General features: G+C 38.1%; 1 protein-coding gene, 1 long non-coding RNA gene and 1 pseudogene across 2 annotated transcripts in view; 1 reads left to right on the top strand and 2 right to left on the bottom strand.

Moving 5' to 3' along the window:
* The window catches only part of LOC138025253 (uncharacterized), a 28013-nt gene extending 18141 nt beyond the window's left edge, over positions 1-9872 (top strand). The window contains exons 11-15 of the mRNA XM_068872484.1: positions 14-106; positions 5845-5966; positions 6074-6203; positions 8149-8209; positions 9288-9872. Of these exons, the coding sequence (XP_068728585.1) occupies positions 14-106; positions 5845-5966; positions 6074-6154 (296 nt within the window). The 3' untranslated portion in view covers positions 6155-6203; positions 8149-8209; positions 9288-9872. The remainder of the gene's footprint in view (positions 1-13; positions 107-5844; positions 5967-6073; positions 6204-8148; positions 8210-9287) is intronic.
* Positions 7950-26084, bottom strand: part of LOC138025251 (uncharacterized) — a 24503-nt pseudogene continuing 6368 nt past the window's right edge.
* LOC138025255 (uncharacterized) lies at positions 24397-25791 on the bottom strand. Its single transcript, XR_011127158.1, has 3 exons — positions 25195-25791; positions 24514-24595; positions 24397-24412 (listed from the first exon to the last, which is right to left on the bottom strand). It is a non-coding gene; the product is annotated as an uncharacterized lncRNA (long non-coding RNA).

Genomic DNA, 26084 nt, shown 5'->3' with positions numbered 1-26084 from the left:
TTTTCCACCTTAGTGCTCCAGAAATATGGAAATGGCTGTCAAGACCAAATAATATTTTTGGTGCCATCCACCCGAAAAACCCCAGTTTTTGTTGATCGCATTGAAGGTATGTGTATAAATATTTTAACTAGCCTGAAAGACGTTCGCGCCCAAAACGTTCCCACGTACAGATGTTTTTAAAATTTGCCACACAGAAAGGTAATGATCTACTTTTGCCAAAAAGGAAAAAAAAAAGGGGGGGGGGGGGTTACCGTGCTCGTTTTCGAGATCATGAGGTGCACTTTTAGAAGCTAGCGTTATTTTAAGACGATCTTAGCTTACAACTGTCAGCAATAAAAAAAATACATTAGTGCAATTTAGATCAGGTAAACGTACTCAATTCAACATAACTAATATAACTAAACAAATTTTTGCAGGTGATGTCTTTTTTTGAGATGAAATAGACCTTGAAAAACGATACATATTAGTCTAAGAAAGAATTTAAAAAAAACTTCGGTCGCACGAGAGCATAAAAGGCGAAATATTTGTAACTTCTCACGTCCAGATTTTTTTTGTTTTTTGTTAAAATGGACAAAATCAGGAAAGGAAGTGATCTACGGAAAGAAAAATGGGGGTCACCGAGTATTTAAGAGAGTAAAATCGCTACGAAGTTTTCAAAGCGATTGTCTATTCGCACTGTCACGCCATTGCGTGACATTTCCGAGAAGACCTGGGTCCACAGCTATCCCATAATGCCAAGTGCTTTCACGTTCCATTCTTGTGGAAAATGTTCGCACCCTGTTTGCACCTTTAGCATCGTGTTTACCTTCGTGGTCTGCGATGCAGGACGTGTGCGTGACGTGCGCGAAAAAATGCGCAGTAGCAATGGGCGCGAACGTCCTTAAATGCACAAGATTTTCAAGAATAACTGGTGTAAGAGTTAGATAGAATAAATCTCAATGTAGCTTGATGACCATTCCATTAAAAGAAAGATAAAAAAAGTTAATGACTGTGTTAGAAAATTGTTGCTTAAAGACCATATTGTTTAATTTACTGCTGCAGGTCCTGTCCTCAATGACTTTGATCAAACAAGGTTGTTTGATAAAATTAAAGCTATGATTCATGGCCTTAGTATGGAAAGCTGAGACTGCATGTGATTTCTCATATATATACAGAGCACAAAGTAATTGTAAAACCTGTATTCAGTAGTCACCCTTGGTCACCTTACTGTAGGTTGCAGGCTGTAAGTACTAATCAGACACAATAAGATGAACTCTTTTGCCTACTTTAAGGGTCTAGTTGTTTTAGTATCACCCAACTAGTCGGACAGAAAAGGCAACAATAAAGTTAGCAAATGCAAATTGAAGAAACACATGTATTTATTTGGGAATAAAACGAAAGAAAGCGTCCCACTTTTTGCTACTCAAGGACTATTACTAATAGTCCTCTAGTAGCGTAGCCAATTAAAATGCAGGATTTGCGTTAGTCCACTAGTTGGGTGATATTACTCAACAGTTAATGTGTTTTTTCTCTGTATCTTCCTCAAAATTCCATCAGTCTTTAAAGTGCTACTATGATCAAAAAATCATTTTCTTCTTTTCTTCAGATTTTGATTTGATTTTTGTTCCCTGGGCTTTGATTTTGATCCAAAGGCTGTTTATTTTGAGTGTAAGGTTCGGATTTCACGCTCCGCCATTATTCACGTTCAAAAGTGATCGATTGGACCTCAGAGGGATGGATCTAGGGAAATGTGACGAAATTTACTCACTAGATTTAAATTTCAGCATGTAAATGCAACTTCTTATATATGCAAAACACAAGTTTAAAATTCTGAAAGCCTGAACCTCCTGTGCTGCATTTTAACTCAGCCGCATACACACGCATTGCAATCTTAAACCAGTAAGTCTATGACGTAATTTTCTCCTCGATCCAGCTCTCTCAAAATTTTAAAGTTAGTAACGGTGGAGCAATAAATAAGAAAATTCCAGTTAAAATAAACAGGTGTCTTTTTAAAATAAGAACTTAAAACTTGGGGCACTTAGTGTTAAGTAAACATTGTTTTGAAATCCAAAGAAAAACAAGAAAAAAGATTTTAAAGTTAGTAATGGTGGAGCAATAAATATAAAATACGAACTTAAAACTTGGGTCACTTAGTGTTAAGTGACCTTAAAACTTAGTGTTAAGTTAACTATGTTAAGTTAAGATAGTTTTGAAATTCAAAGAAAAAGAATTGTTGTTTTGGTCGTAGTGGCACTTTAAAGAAATTGCAACAAGAAAGTAATTTCAATCTATCAGTTTTCCTTAAGAACAAAATTAATACCGTGTAATTAAGACAGCTAGTGATAATTATTTATGTCTCTGCAGTTTGATCTCACAAATGAAACAGCATAAAAATGCAAGGCTGAGAATGTTGTGCTCTTTCCTAACAACTTACCTAACCTGCAATCATGCTCAATTAGGATTGCTTCTATGTTCTTATATGATTACCTATACTTATTAACCAAAAAAATGATAAATAAGGTAAAAAAGGGAGATGTTTAAAATCTACTGGAAGCGACGTGACCAATGGAGACAGCTGCGCAGACAACAAGAAAATGAATTACAACAGATGACCTCTGGAACTGACCACCAGTTGGGCATTGTGGAGGACAATCCTGCCGCTAGTGAATGCCAAGCCATCATCCAAACAAAAGTTAGCATACAGGACTTTCTAGGCATTTTAAAAATGTATAAACCTGTAGTTTCTGATACGAATATGTTCATTCCTTCTCAAACTTTCTGCTATAAGGATCAAAAGAGCTTCATAGTTTAGCTGGCAGAAAAGCTGTTACAGGATATTGATGGGAGATGATTTTTCCCACCCAACCAGATTACCGCCACTTTTTGAAGATGCAAGCAACTCTCGGTAAATTTGAAAATTCAATGTCTCCACCCTGGTTGTCATGGTAAATTTAATGGTGGTGAAGAATCTAATCATACATGTATGATCCATACATGTATGCACACTGTGTTCTCTCATGAATCAAGGCGTATATTTTTAATTCTCATACTTGTAATCTTGATGGTAAAATAATATTGCACCGACTGAAAGAGATGCTACAATCATTCTAGAGCAATACTTAATAAAGAACTTTTTAACCATGTTAATTTCATAGATACAATATGGTGGCTGTTTGCAGAACTTGCAAAAAAATTAATTATAATATCTGAGTAAAGAAAAAGAAAGCAATACAGTCACAAAAATGATCAAAAGAATATGTCAAATAAGAAGTTCCAAGGATTTTCAAATATTAGTCTTCCAAATGAACAAGTAAAGCACATATCCAAACAGTGATGATTCCAAATTGATAACCACCCATTTTCAAATTTCTTCTTTTAAATTACAAGTTTTAAGTGAAGGTAGAGCAGTGTACCAAATTGAATTTGTCCAGCTACCATAATGTTCACAAAATTTTGGAATTTTACAGGTACATGTACAACAAAAGGAAATTACTAATTTAAAAGAAACGACGCGTTCGAAGGTATGTAAGCATTGCTGAATTAACTGAAACAGTCTGCAATACTAAGTGTTACAGGGCTCAATAATTATTATAATTATCGAGAATGTTCTTTGAAAGTGATCGGAACTGTTTAGAAATTTTGCAAAGGTCATGTGTCACGCAGTGTCTAACGGTCGCTCGGTCGCCTGGGGAACCTTATTTGAGAACGCGGGCAACCAAATTTCTGAACGAGTAGCCTGAACGGGTGCCTAACTTATCACAAGGTGCTTCATCCTCACTTTTACTTAATTAATTCTGGGCTCTTGAAAAAATGACTTGGGCTACTAACTTTTAATGTTGGAAGCCCGAAGGGCTCCGGAAAATTTTTCTTTGGTAGCAGCCTTGAACTGACATAAGTTTTAAAAAAATCCTTTTTTGTAACAACAGTAAATAGCTACTTTTAGAAACATCAAGGCTCACTTTGGATAGCTACATACGTGGCTCTCTAGTCTTCTGTTGTGGTTGTTCAGGACTTTGTTTCCTATGTGTAATTTCGAATCAATATTGTGTGACAAGTGACAAGTGAAGGGACTTCCTGGTAAATGTGTGACTGCTATCATCAAGATTGGTTTCTGTGGTTCGTGATAATGTGGAAGGAGTCTTCAAGAGATTTTGACAGAGAAAGGGAAAGTGCTTTGCCTGCAGTAGTCAGATAAGCATACAGAACTACTGTATTGTGGTGATTGTAGTGAGATTGTAATAAGAGCAATTGCTCCCGTTACTGAAGATTAACCAAGTTGTCTTTGTTAGGAATAGCAGAGTTGTTTAATATCTTTCTGCAGGTAACTTGTCAATGATTACCATAACACATGAATTAGACCTCAATACATGTATAATCTACAAACTTGGCTTCCAGCTATTTACTATTTCACACTACTTTAAATAGTGTTAATTCAAATCTCTGTTTTAATATTTACCACCAGAAACCTTTGGAAGATAAAAGTGAAGAGGTAACAATACAATTGACTGTCATGATTTTTTTTTTAATTTTTAAAGCTACACATTGTTTCCGGTTCTTAATTAAGGAACATCAGGCTGTGAAGCTAATGGGGTTGTCATGACTTACATGTAGGAATCGGAAATTCTTGTTGTTGTCACGACCTCCATTAGCTTCACAACCCGATGTTGTCTACAAAATCCCCTGTGGCAGTTGCTCTTGGAATTACATTGGCGAAACAGGCGGATCCTTTGCCACGAGGGAAAAAAAACATATTAGAAATGTGAAGACAGCAGCCAAAGGCTCCAGAATTGCCAATCATGCTTGGTCTCACAACCACGTCAGTGACTTCAACAATGCGTCGAACATTGACAAAGGAAATTTCTACAATCTTGGCACACCTCTACCACGTCTGACGCAGACAATAACTCGCGCCCACTTCCAGGACAATATTGCATACTTTTTAACAAAAATTCTTAATCACTAAGTTTTTTTTCCCCTATTTTCACTCTATTGTTATCATTTTTATCTCACTAACATATTCTTGGAATTTTAACTTCATTCATCTGATTGCCTTTTGAAGACCACAGTTCTTGCAATTTTTAATATTTTTAGCCAGAGAATGGCCATTTAAGTCCAGTCCAGTCTCTTAACATTCATTTACGTCTAAAATAACACAGGCAGCTCTTTTCTGGAGCCAAACAATTATGTCACATTTAGATGTTGACCTCCATACTGTTCCGCCATACAGGAATACCGGCTTCATGGTTGCATTCTAATAGAATACCTATAAGTTTCAATAGTTTCTTACAAAAGACTTAGGGCCAGTTATTTAAACAAAGTCTAAATTAAGCCGCGGCTTAAGACAATTAGTGGACCTCCAAATCTGTTTATAAGCGGTATATTTTAAGTAGATAAATTGCTGTCTAGTTTGGAATGCAAACCTTCTTGTTATCATCAGCAGCAGACAATATTAAGATATGACTGTTGGTAATATTGAAAATGGCTTAGAACGCGGTTTTGTTAAACATTGTCTAAACGATGTTTTAATAATCGACCCTTAGTGTTCAACACAGTCACTAAAATTAAGGTCTTGATCAACATAGACTCCAAGTAACTTATGACGTGTGGTACATGTATTATCTGAAACTTCCTTATTATTGGTTTAACTCACATCTAATCGACATTGGAAACACTAATCTTAGTGCGTCGCCTAGACCCATTTTACAAACATAGATTTTGTCTTATTGGTACGGAATATGAAATGATTATTACTAGACTAGACCTCAGTTTCTATAAAACAATAAAACTTCCTCTTACAATACTTTTCTCTAGACAGATTCTGGACAAGATTCAGTCATGTACATGTACATTCTATGTTATTTGTAGATAAACATCAGAAAGCAGCGACACCTAAGACTGATTGCAGAACCAAAGGATGGGGTTCAACTATGAGTGAGATTGATTCAGCAACATCATCAAGATACTTTTCTAGGAATGCTTTGTACCAGGTGAAAATGAACCTAACATTATGGATACATTAAGTACCAGCACATTTCACGATAATATTGATTGTTTATTTTAACTAAAATTTATTTCTCTTTCCACTACTTTGCAGGAGGTATATGACTGGGTTGGGTCAATGGAAAAGGCTCCTCAGTCTATACTTTACCCTTCACACACAAGGAAAACTGATTAAACATGCAGATGAAGTAAAAGGAAATTCTGTTGTTCATGTCGCTCAAAGGGTACTTACATATAGTATCATACAAATTAATATAGACAAACGAAACTATTAAACAAATGATGGTAGTCCAATTATTAACTGTTGCTTTCATGAACATAAATTACCTGAAGTGCATTAAATCATGATCCTCAATAGGTCAATCTGTCAGCCTTGTTGACTGTTCAACCACTTTCATTTACTAAATATCACAAGGAAGACAAGTGTATTCGAAAGCATAATACGTCGTAACAACAGACTTGCCAACTGGAAGAAAGCAAACAAACCAAAAAAAACATGTTTCAAGAAATGCATGAATCCAGTACAGCACCTTTTCATCACATTTAAGAATTTGCTATTATACAGTGATTCTTTGCATCTGGTATTTGACAAATACTGAATTGTGGAGACAAGTTGTCGTCCAATTATGCCAGTTGCCATTCTCCTTAGCATTTGCATCAGTTCAATTTTAGAGAATCATGTACTTTCCAGTAATTGAAAATTAGGACACCACCATCACCAGTTCCCTTGGCAACGAAGCCTTTCGAGGAATCGACACTTGGGACATTAACATCACCAGTTCCCTTGGCGACAAACCCTTTCGAGGAATCAGACTGGCTCAGTTTTGTCTAACCAGGAAAGAGGCTCTTTTTAAAAGCATCGATACTTGGAACAGACTGGCTGGATCATGTCTAACTGACCAGGGACGAGACTCTTTGAGAGCATCGATACTTGGGACAGACTGGTCAAATTGTGCCGAACCAGGGACGAGACTCTGAGAGTACCGATACTTGGGAAAGACTGGTTCAGTTTTGTCTAACCAGGGACGAGGCTCTCCCAGAGCATCGATACATGTAATTGGGACAGACTGGCTAAATCGTGTTTAATAACCAGGGACGAGACTCTTTGAGAGTATCGATACTTGGAGAAGAATGGTTCAGTTTTGTCTAACCAGGGATGAGGCTCTTCCAGAGCATCGATACTTCGGACAGACTGCCTGAATCGTGTTTAATAACCAGGGACGAGACTCTTTGAGAGTATTGATACTTGGAGAAGAATGGTTCAGTTTTGTCTAACCAGGGACGAGGCTCTTCCAGAGCATCGATACTTGGGACAGACTGGCTGAATCGTGTTTAATAACTAGGGACGACACTCTTCGAGAGTATCGATACTTGGAGAAGACTGGTTCAGTTTTGTCTAACCAGGGACAAGGCTCTTCCAGAGCATCGATACTTGGGACAGAGTGGCTGAATCGTTATATAACCATGGACGAGACTCTTTAAGAGTATCGATACTTGGAGAAGAATGGTTCAGTTTTGTCTAACCAGAGACGAGGCTCTTCCAGAGCATCGATACTTGGGACAGGCCGACTGAATCGGGTTTAATAACCAGGGACGGGACTCTTTAAGAGTATCGACACTTGGGGAAAAGTGGTTCAGTTTTGTCTAACCAGGGACGAGGCTCTTCCAGAATATCTATACTTGGGACAGACTGGCTGAATTGTGTCTAACCAGGGACGAGATTCTTTGAGAGTATTAATACTTGGGGCGTGCGTAAAGCCACACTAATGTCTAACTAGGGAAGAGGTTCATCCAGAGCTTCGACACTCCAATGATTTAGACAGACTGTCTCTAATGAGGTATGATCAGTGAGAAGCCTCATTGGTTTCTGTTAAGGTTTCCGAGCCATATGTATCTGTCACTGCTTATATATAATAAATTATTATAGTAGGAATATGAATTTATAAGAAAAAAAATGAACTGTGTTGTGCTTCCTCAACAAAACAAAATCAAGAGGTATTAACCACATATTTATTATAAAATTTTGAGGGGATAGTGCTACACAAAAGATACATGGGCAACTTGCTTCTTAATGAGGGCAGAACTGTACTGAGTCTTCATCCTTTATGTAGCAAGTTGCACATGGATCCTTTGAAACAGCACTCTTCCCCTCCCTACCTTTCTTTACAGATCTCATTGAAGGGTAATCTGCCATGTGACGTACAGAAAATATTGGAAACAACTGCTGATGGTAAGGAAAATTAAATTATCAGCTACCTTCAGATTTGACTGAGTGAAGATTGTGAAGACAAGACAAAATTTTCAGATGTAACTGTAAAGGGAATCTTATGACCTAGACAGATTTAACAAAAAGCTGTGTATCATTATAGAAGTTCTTTCTCTGTCTTTCTTGCTCATATAAAGCTAGCCATTATGTGTCTGCTACTTTTAGTAAGCCTTCAAATTATACAGTAACTTGAAATCTTCTGTTTCGGAGGCCTCACAATCTGAACTAGAAACGAGACTTAAGTCATTCAAGGCCATTAAAGAAATGTAACTGCTCTTAACAAATGTCAGCTGAATAACAGCTGTTTTCAAATAGGACGTCTTTTGCTTTCGTTCTTGTCTGCCCTCTTGCTGATGTCTGGGCTGTAGATCACTAATACCAGTCTTCCTTTCACCCACTTATGGGGCAGAAAAACCCTATTTCACAAAATCAGAAAAAAAGTCCAATTTCAACCAAAAACACAACTTCTTCTGCAATTTTGCTGAGCGTGACACAACGATTCACTTTGGCAAAAAAAGGTTTTGGGGGTTATGGGCACTTAAGGATGGTGCCTACTAATTCAAAGGTATTTTTGCCATGATTTACGATTATGCAGGAAATGTAGATCTCAAATATTATTCATGAACAATATTTGTAAAATGCTCTAAAATATAAAGCAATGCATGGCGTTCTTTCTCAAATTGAAGCTTAATTATCTCTAAAGAACGCGTGGTTAACACCAATTTCCATTTTGGATACAAAGAGTACTTACTAAGATAAAAATTCCTCTGCATAGTTTTAATTAAACAGTGCAAAAAATATCCCGGCCTGTTTGTTGAGCAACACTGATAGGAAACCCCGAGTATCTTGAGATGCACATAACGTATCCACAAAAACAATAGTAGGCACTGGCCTCAACAAATTCATAGAATAGTGATCTGGGAGAAAGGCAAATGAACGAATGTGGAAAAAAATCAGTCAATATAATATAGCTACATGTACAATGTATATTCAAGTGATGTCTTTCTCTAATTAATTTTTATAAAATTGTGTTAATCAACAGAAAAACAAATTCAAGAAAACAAAAAGCAAGTGGACCGAGTACAAAGAGTAATGAAAAATAAGGAAGGAAAACAACAAGAAGAAAAGACTGTGAAAAGTAGAGAAACAGACTGCTGCTGTGTAAGTGAACTGCAACAGGAACCAGGAGTGGACAGCAAAAGAAAAAAAAAGAAGGAAAAGAGATGTGAATCACAGAGAAAAAAAATTTAAAAATACCCTGAAATGTAGATCGTGTACATGTGTAAGGCAGAAGCCAGAAAATTACATTTTTTTAAAAGTGATTTTGTTGTACATTTTTGCTTGATTTAAGAGACCACAAAAATGAATCCGGTATTTGCATGATATTATTGGCAGTCCTGGCGGTATTATTTTAAAACCTTACTCTCACTAATTTTACAAAGGAGCTTTTGTGGTATAATATTATTATACTAAAGCAATATTAATACTGACCTCAGTGTAGGTGAACGTGGTGGTATGCACCACTTTTCCCCTCCACTTTGGAAGACAGTTTAGTAGATTAGGTATTTGTTCTCTGGTAATAATGTTCTTAAACAATTTTTCAATACTTTTGTAAATACAAAGAAAACTGTTTGTCCCTGAGACTCGCAGTTTCAAATACTTACCTGATGCAAGACAAGTATCACCTTCAACACCTAAACTAGGCTAAAATGCTGCATTAGCAATTGATGTGAACAATGGACTTTCAGATAACTAATATCTAGGTAGACTTCACAGAATTTTGTAAGATTTGGCCAAAACATTCCGTCGTAGTTGCTTTGAAGAAAACGTTTTTATAAAGAACAGACCTCCATTTAAATCTGTACTTCTCCATTTAAATCTGTACTTTTTGAAAGTGATCATTTTTCACGAAACATTCCGCTTGTAAACCAATCAGGAGGGTCTGTTTTAATTGTGGTTTTCCCGACGGAATGATTCCGCCTTTCGACCAATCATGAAATTGTTTACAGAAATCAAATCAACCACAGACCGAACAGTCCGCAAGTTAACCAATGAGAAGAGGTCTTTCTGATCTATTTCAATTAACAGGTCCTCTGGCGTTTATTTTAAGCACAGCTTTTACCTCGTCACGTACTTAACAATCGTACAACCATACCGTCGAATTCTCTTCGATTATACTGTAGTCGTTTATTTCAAACTGCAATTCATCTCCTTTGCTTGCGTTGTCTCATTGGTATGTTTGCTTTGATTGTGCGAAAGAGAACTTCATTCGATTTCGTTAAACACATGCCGAGATTTTATAAAACGCAGCTATTCTCTTGGGAATATTACAATCCGCTTTTGACTCGAAACATTCCGATAGTTAGCCGATAAGTACATATCTCGTGTACATATCAAGCGTGGCTTGTAAATCTATGCTCACCAGGCTTGGAAAAGTTGAAGACCTCAAATGTCTAAACCTTCAAGTTTAGTCTACAATTTCCTAATCTTCCTCTTGTGTGTGTATTTTGTATGTTTTATTTGTAGTTTCCTCTTTGGCGGAATGATTACGCCTTTCGGCCAATCATGAAATTGTTTACAGAGATCATATCAACCACAGACGGAATAGTCCGCAAGTTAACCAATGAAAAGAGGTCTTTCTGATCAATTTCAATTAACACGTCCTCAGTCCTCTGGTGTTATTAACTCGGGTTTCAATTTGTTCAGTTTCCATGTATCCCGTTGAATTTTCTTCGATTGTAGTCGTTTATTTCAAACTGCAATTCATCTCCTTTTCTTGCACTTTTTCTCATTGATATGTTTGCTGTGATGGTCCGAAAGATCATTCGATTTCGCTAAACACATGCAGAGATTTCATCAAACGCACATATTCTCTTGGGAATATAATATGAAGCATTCCGTTCGATAAGACATCTACAGTATTTACGTATCTCGTGTACCTATGAAGCTTGTGTAATTAACAGGTTTGGAAAAGTCAAAGACCTCAAATGTCTAAAATTTCAAGTTTAGAGTACAATTTCCAAAACTTCCTCTTGTGTAAGTGTTTTACTCGTATTTTTTTAATATTTTATTTGTAGTTTCCTCTTCCGCGGAATGATTCCGCTTTTCGGCCAATCATCAAATTGTTTTCAGAGATCATATCAACCACAGAACAGTACGTAAGTTAACCAATGACAAGAAGTTTTTCTTATCTATTCAATTACATGTAACACTTCCTCGGATGTTCACTTTACGCACAGTCCAACCTACCCGAAAACAGAGCACCCACAAATTCGTCACATCCTCTGATAGAATTTCAAAGTCACTCACGATCTTTTCATAATTATGTCGTATTGTATGGTTTTCAATTTGTTCGATTCTATCTGCTATCCGTGTCGTCTAATTTTTGTCAATTTTTTCGAACAAATTCCTAACTCAATTTGCAAATTCATCTCATTTTCTTTTGTCTGTTGTATTCACGCGATGTGATGGCCCAAAGGAACATTTTATGCGACGCAAAGAGGGTTACATGATAATGAATGATATTTAATGAACGCAGTGGTTTTCTTCATTTTCACCCGAAACTTCCCGCTAGCTAATTTGGCCTAAAGATTTTCTCACGAACACCTACTTACGTATTGATATCCGATGTCTACAAGCGGAAATTTCCTCCCACCAGGTCGGGGAAGGTCAAACAGCTCAAAGGTTCATCTTCTCTTGAGTGTGCGTTTATGTTTGATTGTTTCCAACAACCCTATGAATTCGCCAGAGACACTGTCTTTTAAAAAATGTCTTAAGTAGTAGGCTTCAAAAGTATGGTTGTTACTTACCCGAGTCACTTTTCCCTGCCTTTCCTCTGCTCGTTTGAAGTAAATAAGCGTCCTTTACACCGCATCTCGTTGCGTTTGCGAGGTAACTGGTGTTTCAGCAGCTACAGCAATTTACACTAGCTTGGTGTTAATTTGCTGCACTTCGAGTTCATTTGGTGCTTAAAATACACGCATCGAAAGCCCTGTACGAAATCGTTCAGTGCAATCTGATTTGCCATCATGGTGCAAAGATTGAGGGCCGGACAGAATATACTGTTCGCGCTGGCGCGAAATGTGGCGCGAAAATGTATGATATAACAAATGCAAGGGCGTAGCCAGGGGGGGTCCTGGGGTGCCCGTGACCTCCCCTTTGTAAGCCATTTTTTACTCAAAAAACCTACAATATTCAGGTTGCGAAAACGCGAGTACCCTCTGTTTGACAAAGTGTGACCCCCCCTGTGAAAAATCCTGGCTACGCCCATGAAATGTATCACAAAACCATGTAATATGATATATTTATTTATAGCCAGTTGTTAACACAGCCCGGTGGAGAATACTAAAGCTTACCATATTTTACACACTCTGACAATGACAGACAGGAAGCTCCTATTCAGACCTATTTGCAGTAATAAGGGCAAAAATACTCGCGCCGCGCTTCATAGCATTCTTCGGTGCATTCTTTTTTTCTGGTACGTCACATACACCTTAAAGTAGGGCCATGTCACTAATCGACGGCCTGTTATCGCCTGAGGAGAAATTTCTCCTTTTTGATTTACCGGGCGATTGCAGAGAAAGGCAGCTGAGATGCTGCCTAACAATGCATTATTGTAGGATTGATTTGTGTTTTCTGTTGTCATATTTGCGATGTAAATGAAATTTTGAACCTTTACTAGTCCTTCCCTAAAGGTTTTGAAGTTGCTTGGAATTGAATTTGCCGTTATTTACAGCAAAAACTAGATCCGGGTTCTGGGCGTGCCATCTCAGAATTGCTGAAGCTGTCAACTGAAGTCATGAGAGAACGAAAAGTCTGAACCTGGCAAAGTAGAATGTCGTGGGAACGCCGATTTCATGAAGTTTGCGTTAAAGCAAATGTCGGTTCTTTTTACTTTTTATTTCAGGGATAAAAGATTGTCCGATGAGTAAATGTAAAGGCCTGTATTTTGCATTTGCCGTACACCAGTTTTAAGGACGCCGCCTTTTCGAAGGCAGTCGGCATGCACACACACACAACCACACACTAAAACAAATTGACAAGTTCCTGATTAGTTAGAAAATTCCCTTTTCTTTGGCCTTATTTCTTTGCACTCCTTTTTGATTGAGAGGCTTCTTTCCTCCGCTTGATTGTTTTGCTTCTTTTACCAGTTTAGCCTATAGAAAAGTAACACTGGTTAGTGGTGACATTTGATGACCGTGGGTGTGAACTTCGGAACATCAGAAAGACAAATCATGACGAATCCTTGTTTCACCTGGCTCGATCATGGAGATTGCTGTATGATAGGTTTTCTTCATTTGCAGGATCACACATAGTTATACTCCACAGCTTCCACTGTAAGTGGGCTATCTGAGGTGGTCAACCAGTTAACTGATCGTCAAGGGGAAATTTCCACTCACAGCTGGTTGGATGTTTTCTTTCTTTTCTAACAGTCGGAGCAAGTTTTTGGTAATGCTACAGTTAGAGCATCAAGCATTATACCCGCACAATGGGAATTTTTTAAGCATAATGTAAAAAACGTATCTTTCATTGATTTCGATGAAACGTCTAGTAAAATGTCTCGACAGGACTATATTGAGTGCTCAGCCAATAGAGAGATGAAAATTGAAATATGTTCTAGAGAGCGAACTGATAAGAGAGGGATCTAAGAATCGAGTTTGGAGGTGTAAACTGATATGACTGTTATATAATTCCTTGATATTCGGAAATAATCTCCGTTACGATTTCTGTTACTTGCTGCAGTTTTTGGTCATTATAGTGAAAGATTGCAACCCGGTGAATCTTGGGGATTGTTCATAAAGTAACACAAAACGTTTCTGTCTCAATGAAAGCTGCTCGCAACGTTTTCGTCAGGGAAAGAAACAACTAAACAGAGACAGAAGCTACTTGACAATGCCTTATCAGTGGAGTTGGGGTTGGTTGTACCATCTTTATCAATAAGACGTAGGGAGGAGAAAAAAACATGTTGAAATTGAAGTGTGACTGAATTCCGTTAAGGTGTGATGAGCGGATATTAAACAACGATGTGCCTTGAGAGTAGTAACTAAAGCTTTATTTAACACGTGTATTTACAACCCTCGATTGCTGCTCTTCATTCCATTTTCACTGCCTTTTCCTTTCTGGTCTGTCAAAAATCAAATAAAACATTCAGTGCATTTCTCAGTGATGAAAATAAAAAAAAATGATTTTTGAGTGGACATAATGGCGTCTGACATGTGTAGACACGAGGAATATAATGGAAAGTTACCTGTTGTACTAGAAGGCGTTTCTGAGTTGTTTGTCGATGCCTGGTTCACAATCAGGCTGTCCGTGATGGCTGGCTGTTCTCCTATGAAATCCACTGACATGACCACTATGTAGTCCCTTACTAGTTGACAGACAACATTCAGTAAGTCGCCACCACACCAAATGGCCGCCATTTGGGGAAAATTGCTTAATCACTACTTACAATCTGGTGAGGTAATCCATATGTGGTCTGGCCTAAACGTAGGTACAAAATGGAAAGGATTGAGTACATCGATTATAAAAATTGCTTAGAACAGATCATTAGCTTAAAAGTAATGCATTTCATAAAAAGAACTCACCCCCTTCTCCGCAAACACGTGAGATATTAGGACCGTTTTTACGAAAGAAAATAAGCCGCGGCTTACGTAAGACGCGAACACCCCGTAGAAATGGTACAAAATCTACGTTCACCGCTTTCGCAAGCTGCCCTTTGTCCTGGCCTGGGAGTTAATACTCGTCTAAATAGTTCCCTTCGCGTATTATGTACGCCGTGGCCAGAGTAAGCCGCGGCCTATTTTCACCCGTATAAACGGCCCTATCAAGTTATCATGTAAAAGTATAATTACACATTCATGAGAATTCTACTTACAGTATCTAGTAGGGCCAAGTGCCCTTCCGAAATACGCTCCCATTTCTTCCAAGAAGGAAGCCACTTGCTCGTCTGAGAATGTAAGCTGCATGATGATAAAAATTCATGAACTGTTCCATGTTTGAAAGCCGATGAAAAACAGTTCTTAGATCATTGCCGATATTTGTAGGGTAAATTAACCTCCCTTACTGATATTAACTAATCTGACGTAATTGCTCTTGCTATAGTCAGATTCCTGAAACTTGATACTCAACATTGCGGTTATAGGTAACTCTTTTTGGTAACGGAGGTTATTTACATATTTACCACACCAACAAATTATTTCTCCACTGAACTCAAGTATCATTAGGATCACCAACTCAGTATATTATTACAATCAATAAGCGCTCGTAATGCAGTATTTGCTATTCATTTTTTTTTTCAGTGAAGAAATAGATATGCCAATCTAATCGAGTTAACGTGTACGGGAATTAATTAAACCACTAGCCGAAAACGCAACCCACAGGGTTTTGCACTTCCCGTTATTTTGTGTTTCTTAAAACATCAGAGAAGTGATCAGTTAACTCTAAATAGAAGGTAAATAAAACGTTAATCCTCGACCTCTGCCACGGTCTATAGCTACAATGTAGATACCAGAGATTCGGGCAGATGTCATCTTTACAAAAATTACTCATTGTAGAAACTGCTTCTTCACATTTTATATATAACTTCAACATGCAAGTTACTACGAAAGACTTACAAGCAAAAATACTGCAGAGCAGGAACCGCTCGCTTGCGATCATTTCGTCTAGGATACACGGAACCGTAGAATTTGTTTTAGTTGAGTTTGGCTACATCACGTGTAAAATGTGATGAATGGCGCTGCCACGCTTATTTTCAAGCGGGGCTTTTTTAGAACCATGGAAAAGGGGGTGGTTTGTTATTTATTTTGTATATTACAGACGACAAACTTAGCTGTTAATTTACGACTAAATAACGGGCCTTGAAAATTACAGACGACAAAATTAGCCGTTAATTTACGACTAAATTGAATGTCAGTATATAAGTTTTAAGGTATTTAATCGTAAATGTTAACTTTTGGCCAAAACCTTTGCATGTATGTAGAGTAAATTTAATGCAATTTTTTTTACTTTGATTTGTCCGATCTCTGATCTCCTTTCTGGAATATTTTTTAAATAGGCGCCACCGTTTGGAAAAAAAAAAATTACATTCACGCAATGGCCCTTTCGTCTAACGAGGAATAATTCCTTTAATGTCTTCGGTTTATTGCGGAAGAAGAGCACCCTAAGATTAAGATTCTAGATTCATTAATGCAAACCGGTGAGTGTCACTGGTTTTCGTTGTTTTCAACTTCATTATAAAGGAAAAGAAAAGAGCAAGCATTCTTCGTGGCGGACCCACGAAAGATACACATAATTATAAAGGTCGGTCGAAAAGCGGAATGATTCAGCCGAAGAGGAAACCACAAATAAAATAGACAAAATTACAAGTAAAACATACACACAAGTCTTTGACTTTTCCAAACCTGGTGAGCGTAGATTTATAACACGAGATATGTAAATACAATAACTGTAGATCCTGATGTTTAACTATTTTGAGTCAAAAGCAAGATATTCCCAAGAGAATATCTGCGTTTGATGAAATCTCTGCATGCGTTTAGCGAAATCGAATGAAGTGTTCTTTCGGACCATCACAGCAAACACATCAATAAGTAAATGTGCAAGCAAAGGAAATAAATTGCAGTTTGAAATAAACGACTACAATCGAAGAAAATTCAACGGGATACATGGCATTGAACAAATCGAAACCCGAGTTAATATCACCAGAGGACTGAGGACGTGTTAATTGAAATTGATCAGAAAGACCTCTTTTCATTGGTTAACTTGCGGACTATTCCGTCTGTGGTTAATATGATCTCAGTCTGTAAACAATTTCATGATTGGCCGAAAGGCAGAATCATTCCGCCGAAGAGGAAACTACAAAGAAAACATACAAAATACACACACAAGAGGAAGAATAGGAAATTGTTGACTAAACTTGAAGGTTTAGACATTTGAGGTCTTCAACTTTTCCAAGCCTGGTGAGCGTAGATTTACAAGTCACGCTTGATATGTACACGAGATATGTACTTATCGGCTAACTATCGGAATGTTTCGAGTCAAAAGCGGATTATAATATTCCCAAGAGAATAGCTGCGTTTTATAAAATCTCGGCATGTGTTTAACGAAATCAAATGAAGTTCTCTTTCGCACAATCAAAGCAAACATACCAATGAGACAACGCAAGCAAAGGAGATAAATTGCAGTTTGAAATAAACGACTACAGTATAATGGAGGAAAATTCGACGGTATGGTTGTACGATTTTTAAGTGCGTGATGAGGTAAAAGCTGTGCTTAAAATAAACGCCAGAGGACGTGTTAATTGAAATAGATCAGAAAGACTCTTCTCATTGGTCAACTTGCGGACTGTTCCGTCTGTGGTTGATTTGATTTCTGTAAAACAATTTCATGATTGGTCGAAAGGCGGAAGCATTCCGTCGGGAAAACCACAATTAAAATAGACCCTCCTGATTGGTTTACAAGCGGAATGTTTCGTGAAAAATGATCACTTTCAAAAAGTACAGATTTAAATGGAGAAGTACAGATTTAAATGGAGGTCTGTTAAATGCAACTGTATTTTGTGGATAAAAGTTAAGAAAGTTTGTCTTCTAGCTTTTACTCTGTTCTGCTGTCCCTTAAGTATATGACCTTTTCACTACTGTCAAAAGTAATTCTTTTTAGGGGAAACATGATCAATTACTAATCTCAAAATTTTAGATCAAATGTGAGTTATGTGACATCTTTTTACTCAAATAGTAACAGGGTTAAACTGGATATTTTCTTAGAGATTCAAGCTAAAGTTGATATTACCATAAGCATCACAAGCACAAATATATTGTCAAAAGTGTTCTCAATATTACTTAAGGACAGTGCCTACTAATTCAAAGATATTTTGCCCCGGATTATGATTACGTACGAAATGTAGATCTCAACAAGTGTTATTGAAATCCAAAAAGGAAATAGGGGGTAACCACGCATTTTTCAAAGATAATTCATGAATAATTGTTGTAAAAAGCTTTAAAATACAATGCAATGTATGGCGTTCTTTCTCAAATTGAAGCTCAATTATCTCTCAAAAATGCATGGTTACACCCAATTTTCTTTTTGGATACCAAGAGTACTTACTGAGATCTATTTTCTCTGGATAGTTGTAAAACATGCAAAAAAAACCCTTTATTAGTATGCATCGATATGCACCGATAGGAAACCCCAGTATCTCAAGATGCGCATAACGAAGGCGCAATAACAATAGTAGGCACCGTCCTTAATGTTACTCTCAACTCAAACAATGATAAAGTGTATAAGATATTTAAGGGCTCAGAACAATAGTTAAAAGCAGTCTCTAATCTTCTCCAGTGTGTATCAGTTTTCCACCATTTCACTCAATAAAACCATTTGACAAATTGTGTGTTTCGCATATCCAATGTCTCAAACTAACCTACAGCTATACATGTGTGGAGTGGGGGTGGAAAAGAAAGTTGACCGTCAAATAGGGGGAGTGGGGAAAAACCCTAAACTTATCACATCCAATAGGTCATTTCCGAGTTGCTGTTTGTCTCGGTTTCGAAGTGAGTCTTGGTGCTCAACTATTGCAATTAAGGGAAATGAGTTTGATTTGAATAAAAATACGCAACTTATTTCCATTTGAATGGTCGTGCATCAGGACTCGCTTTGAAACTGAAGCATGCAGCAACACGGAAATGGGCTATTTAAGGCTAGCAGTAAGCATTAAATCTAAGAAAAAAAGAATATTTCAGAAAAAGCAAAAAATGAAGAAAAAAATGCCAATGGATACGAAGCTATGGCACAGACTTTGGTCAACATATGCCTCTTATCAACAGAGGCTGATTTCTCTGGGAGACTTACTTCGAAGTTTACAGCAGAAAAAATACCATTTTCTTCTTAATAATAAAAAAAATTATTTCTGAAAATATAAGCTTAACATTCTTACATGTATTATTTAAAGGAAACACCCGAACCTGCAAAAGATCGCTGTAAATATGAGTCAATATTGTTTGCAATCAAACTTGCTGGAAATTCTTTCCTGGGAAAGTATTTGTACGCACATTAAATATTATTTTCCAATTTCATATTTCCATGACCTCTGTTAGACAAAAAGTGGTGATGTTGCCCCATAAATATGACAGAGAAACCAGCACAAATCACAATATCTCTGAATCTGGCAATGCCTGCGAAATATTAAAGCCAATATTTCCTTTCTCTTACACCGCCGGTTAATTAAGCTTATCTTACTCTTACTTGTGTAAAATGTGTGAGAGGATATTGTCTTAAACAATACCTCGAGGGAACTTGTTATCGTCTATTTGACCTTGCTCCTGATGAGCACTTCTATATTCCCATTCACGACTTTGCCACCACACGAAAAACAGAAAGTCTGACGTTTTAATGAAGGCTTCCTCAACTCATGAAGCTACGTTCCCCTCGATTTTGCCCCGTCCGTTAAATAGCCATGCTCGTGGAGCTGACCAATAGAATCGCGGTCTTTGGGGGAACTGGACCGCGACCTCAAGGAGTCGTGCCAGGTGCAGTCAAGCACGGACCGTAAACCAAATTCCTAAAGCAATCGAGCTCCATTACTAGTTGACACCACTGTTTTAACATTTTAATCGTGGTGCATTCAAACACCGTCCTCGGTTGTAGTGTGATCGTGTACGATTGTTTGGTCGTACTCGGTATATACTAGACATGCTCGTTTGACCATAAATCTCAAATGATCCGAAAATAACTGACCTGGAGTAAAAATAGACCTAATCGGCTAACTCAATGTTGTACCCAATTCAAACTCTTTGGGAATAAAACGTTTTGTTCCAGGTATTTCCATATCATTTAAATATGAATGCTACATTATCATGCAAATACAATACACAAAGAATCTTAGTCCAGGGAGATTTGAATTGGGTACAACATTGAGTTAGCCGATTAGGTCTATTCTGGGAACTCGAGTGGCGATTGTTTTGCTTCCCTAATTACCTTTTACACAGGCTTTCCTAATTTGAAAACGATGAAGGCTTTTCCAAGTATGAATTTTTACGGTCTGGGGCCAGTGGAGAAAACATTCAATATTTGTCCTCTGCAAGAGACGAGATTCAGGCTGGTCATAGTGAACATTCATCTTTGAAAACTACAGACGAATTTTTTTCTTACATTGTGTCGCCTCAGACAATGCTTCGCCGAAATTCACTCGGCTCAGTTATTAAACGTATCCCAGTCAATTGTAAGCATAATTTTTATATCTTGGATCAATTTTAAGCACTTGAAACTAGGATAGATAAATATCTGGCCGTCCAGAGAACTCTATTGTGGATGAGACACAATTCAAAATACATGTGATGTATCAACAAAGTGAAAAAAAATCGACCTGTATAATTAAATTCGATTTATTATTTTTCAAGGTTAGTTTTCACTTTATTGATACATCGCATTACTTTGAATTGAAAATCAATTGTTATTATCACTACCACAGTAATGCATGACTTTTACCATTATCAAGGTATTTCAGATTCCAATGTTGTTGCTGAATGTTATGAGCTGCACTCCTTCGTAATCACCCATCGTGAAATACCCAAGCGATGGCTGGGGAAAATCTCTAGAAAGGATAACTTCATTCACTCGCATTCACTCACAGATTTCCCTGTTGAAGGAGAAAATCCCTGACCTTTAGAAAAAATTAAGGGCACTTGAGTGGCGATTGTTTTGCTTCGAGAATATTTCAAAAAATGATTCCCTTTATTACCTAATTTGAAAACGATGAAGGCTTTGTATGAGTTTAATGTTTTACCAGATGATATCAATGTCAGACAACAAACAATATTTTGTTTGGAAAAATGAACCAGGGTACATGTACACAGTATGTAATTAAACTTATTCAGTTGTGTTGAAATGGATATTAATATCTGGGAGTCTCCTATTGAAAGGAACATGGTGTACATAATCCTCATCTATCACCATTTGATCGCGTCCACTTTTCACGTATTCCTCCACTCCGCAAAGCGCATTTTTTTAAAAAAAAGGGTAACTGATAACCTTGAAAAATATCAACTGTTAAAATAAACTACTATTTAAAATCAAAGCCTTGTGATTACCGTTTTACAAGCAAAGGTTTCGTTTTGGCCTGTCTGGACTGGAATGTCTTTGGTCTCAGCACTCTAGTAGGGGCCATTCTGTCAGGATGCCGGGAGTGTTGGTAGAAGCGAACCGAGGAAACTTCTCAGGCAACATTTTCATTCTATAATGGAAATGTCCAGGGTTGTCAAAAAGTTTTTAAGTAGATGGAGATAAACAGAAAGTAGATGGCACCTGGTGTCCCAGACACCAGCAATGGCGAGGGGTGTGGGGGCCGCCCAGGCCCCCAGCGTAGTACAGGGGCAGCGCCCCGTTGGGAGTCTAGGGGGCGAAGCCCCCGGGAGCAAAATGGATTTGGTGTTTTCACACTTGCTAAAACTGCCTTTCCTGAAGGAAATTAATTCTAACAATCTTTTTTCATAAAAGAAAATCATTTATCAGTCACTTGTTTTACCTCTTTATTCTCTTTATTGAATTTGTCTTTAAAACTGTTTTCACCCTTTGTTTAACATTTCAGTCGTATTAAATTTCCTGGTAGTTTGATAGTTAATTTGATAGCTAGTTTTAGTTTTCTTGGCTCTTGTATGTACACTCACATGTATCATACTATACTCTTAAATGCTAAGAAGGAAAATGACATAATAAAGTTCCTGATGCTGGGGAAGTTATACTAACTATTTCTGCAAAAAGGAATTACAAGAATCACTTTGAAATTCTGTCAAAAGTCATCATCACTTCCACAGTCACTTTCGATTGCTGAATCATAATCAGGCTCTGGCAGGCCTATTGCACTGGCAACAGCTGCTGCTTATTCTTTTGCACCACCCTCTTCATTCTCATTTAGGCTTTCATCTGCTATGGTACCTTCTGCTACTTCACCATCATTTTCTCCATGGTCACTTTGCACTAACTCTTCGTGGCCTTCTATTGGGTGAGACAATTCCACATTGATCTGGGCTGGGCTCTAACAGTTACTTTTTGCAATTTTTTTCTTCGCTTTTGTTTTAGCCAGTTAGCCACTGCTGATTTGACAATTTCATTGCAATTGACACTTTCTGGAGCATTGATAGAGACTTGCATAAGGGCATTCAGCATTCCATTACTGAGACGGTTGTGAAACTTTGTTTTGGTAATGTTGATAACACTACCTCCTCTCTCTGGCCACGCATTGCTACAGGGCAAGGAGAGTCCAACTTCAGCCACAAACAGCAGCTCTTCAAACATGGAAGGGTGCAAAATGCCTTTGTTTTTCAGCATGAAGGACATGAAGAAGGTACTGCTTTGGTTTCCAGCTGGTATTTGCAATTTCCTTCCAGAGAGAAAGAACTTGACTTGTGACCACTGGCAAAGCAATCTCGTCATCTCATCTTCATCTCCTGGAAAGAAATGATTGGCAATAGTTTTCACTTCAACTTCTCCATATTCTTTGAAGCTGTCTTCGTCACTTGAAGGGAGCAAAAGAAGATCAGAGATGGCATAGGCTTCAATGACCTTTAGAGAATTTCCAAGGCGATCTTTGATGTTAGTAGTCAAGGCATCAACATAGTTAGCCAGGAGGGTTTCCAACTGCCTTCCAGTATCTTTTCTCAGCTGCAGGTCATCCGAGATTCTCGTAAACGAGTCGATGTCCGCTTGCAGTTTCTGCAGAGGTTCAGTGGTCTCCTTCTACGTTGCTAGGGTTGAGATGGCACGATTCACGGCTGGTCTTATCATTGAAAAATGTAAGTACTGGAAGGATGGCATTAAGAATGTAAAGGGCCCCAAGAAATTTTACTGACTTGAGCTTGCTTATCAAGCCAATAGCTGTGGCATCATCAATTTCCTGCAGAGACAAAAGGATAGCCTCGTAGCTCTGCAAGGCTGCAGTAACAGAGGCATCACAACTGAGCCATCTTGTCTGGCAAGCCTTCTTTAACCTTTTTGCCAAGACCTTTTTTGTTTTCTCACTGTGACTGAGACTGACGTTTTTCAGTTGAATTTGACACTTAAGGAAACAAGCGGTTTTCGTAGGGGAATTATGGAAGTAGTACCACAGCTGTCTTAGAACATCTTCCCCTTCCTTGATAAACGTCAGCTCCTGACAGCTGTCTGTACAAGACAGTGCTAAGTGGTGGCAGACACAGTGAATATTAAGCAACTTATCATTGCTCTGCCTCAGCTTTGCAGCAACGCCATTGGTCTTTCTAACCATGACACTTGCCCCATCTGTGGACAGGCCCATCAGCTTACTGATATCCAGACCAGAGGCTTACAATTCCCTCTTCACTAGCTCTGTAATGGCCTCAGAGTTACAACTGGTAAAGTCCTCTAAGACATTCTGGGAGGACAAAAACATTGTTGTCATGGAAGAGTTTTCATGATCCCAAAACTGGATCAATGAGATCAGCTGCTATGACACTGATATATCAGTAACTTCATCCATCAGCAATCCAAAGCTCTTTGCATTTATGGCCCTCTTTAAGAGGTTTTGCTTTACAGTGTCACCAAGGGTTAAATAGATTTCTCTGACAGAACCTTGGGAGCGGTGGGAGAAATGCTTAAGTTGGGAAACTCCCAGAACCTTCTCCATAAAACTAATGAGGGGAATCAGTTTTCGATTAGCAATGAATTCTTTCATGAGGAAGAACGCTGTGGCAAAGACATTCTGAAGAACAGTTGTTTGTACTTCATTCTTTTTGACTACCCCGTGATGGAAAGCTGACATCCGTTGGAGGCGATCTGCCTCTACTGCTGAAGAATGGGCAGCTGAGGCCATGTGTATCTTCAGTGAATCTTCCTTCAGTCGTTTGGAGGGAGTTTCAATGAACGTCTGTGACTTGTTTTGGGCATTTTTCATGTTATGCTTCTTACAGAGAACACGAAAAAATCCATAGCTCTCCACATAACACACAGACCAGTAGCGTGGGTTTAACAGCTATTCATGCTTAAACTTGTCGGGCTTCTTTTTCTCCAATTTTTTGGCATCCTCTGCAACCCGCAGTCGTCCCTGTTCTTCCCTGCTCAAACTGGAGCATCTAGAGTGCCTACATACAAAGAAGTTGTGGACTTTTTCTTCTAACCACATTTCCTTGATAGTTGTGGTTACTTGACAGGATGTCCAAATCATCGAGTCTGAAAGGTCAAGCACCAGTAATATATTATTATTTTTATTTTAACTGTATAAACCGGCGCACCACTCAGATAATTTTTTGAAGTTATCGCACGATACTCACTCGACTTGCAGGGCTGCCCCTCACTTTGGGACAGAATTGTTCTGTGATTGAGTTTCCACGCTTAATTGTGACTGACAAGGCTCTGAAGGCAAAAAGAAAATGTTAAAAAAATGTTCATTAAGCAAAACAAAACAAAACAGGAAAAACTAACGAATAAAGACGTTCACCGCTGTTTTGACAACACTCAGTTACCTTCATTTCTTGATCTTTTGTTGAAAAAGTTAACTAAAAAGGATTGGCGCTTTGACATTTTGCGAGACCACGAGCGAGACATGATCAAAATACTTCCGCATGGTAATCAGTTGTGTATAAAGAGTCATTTGATACCTTGTCGGCTCTAAAACACTTGTCATCACAACGTGCAAAAATCTAACTTCGCGGCAGGATGTTACAACAAATAGGTCGCTATAAAGAGGATTTTGAAACCAATAACGATAAAAATAAATGTACCTTTGTTGAAATTAGCGTTACCATACGTAAACTGGAAAGCCCATTTCAAATAGTCTTGCGAAACGAATTCGCAAAATAGTGATTCGTGTGAAAGCACAGTCAAGGCGCTACATCAATTAGATTACAAGAAGAAACTCTTGTTAATGAAGCTAAGAGGGAAACCCGAATAACTTTGATCGGAAATTGTATCTGTTAACTTGACGTTTGTTGAAAAACAAAGTTACCGCTAACCTGTAAAATATTCATTCAAGACGGTTCATTAATTTAATGCCTATCTTCGTTTAGCCATCACAGAAGCAAAATGGAATGTAAACAAATTGCGTGCATCTATTTTTGGTATGTACACTGTATATCGTATTACTGACAACTCCTGGGAACAAACGGATGTACAGTACAGCATGGTTCAGCAACTATATACCTTTCCTTCTTTCGTTTTCGTTTCTTTTTTAATTGTTATTGTAACTTGCCATCGTTTTTCTTCTTCTTTATTAGTAAGAGCAAAACTATAATTTGAAGGCTCTGATAATGCGACGCAACCACAAAAACCACATTGGGAGTCCGTGTAGGCCTGTCTCTGCTTTTTCTTTCAAGTTTGATATTTTCCAGACAGGCCCCGTCCCTCGTGGAACCACTCTAGCGTGCATAATCAGTTTATGCACTCAATACACAAATGTTTAGCGCACATTTTAAAGCTCATAAAAGGCTCTTAGCCTTTCCCTGACTAAAGGAATTCCAACACATGAGCGGATTGCTGTCCAAAACATTTGTGTGCGTTCTACTAGCCGTTTAGGCTAAATATGCAGCTAAAAACGCCTTCTAACTAACACAAGCTCAGCTTCACGACCATTTGGATCGAAAATACTGACACCCGATTGGCTGACATACCTTTTACAAAGAGCCAATAGGAACAATGCAAACTCGACCCTAAACCGCAAGAATTAGGATATAAAATGGTCGGCAAACCGTCTTCTCAACGGGAACGGAATTGAGAAAACATCTCTACCTTTCCCTCAAACAATTTGCAACACTGTCTGTCTTCAAACAACAGCTGAAGAGACTCGCGAAGACTCGAAACCGCCGGTCCTGTTGTAGCCACTGCAACTGTTGCAGCAACAATGTGC

This window comes from Montipora capricornis, chromosome 12, assembly GCF_036669925.1.
Source record: "Montipora capricornis isolate CH-2021 chromosome 12, ASM3666992v2, whole genome shotgun sequence".
Lineage (NCBI taxonomy): Eukaryota > Metazoa > Cnidaria > Anthozoa > Scleractinia > Acroporidae > Montipora > Montipora capricornis.
Note: the sequence above shows the minus strand (reverse complement) of the source record. Positions and strands in the feature narration are given on the sequence as shown.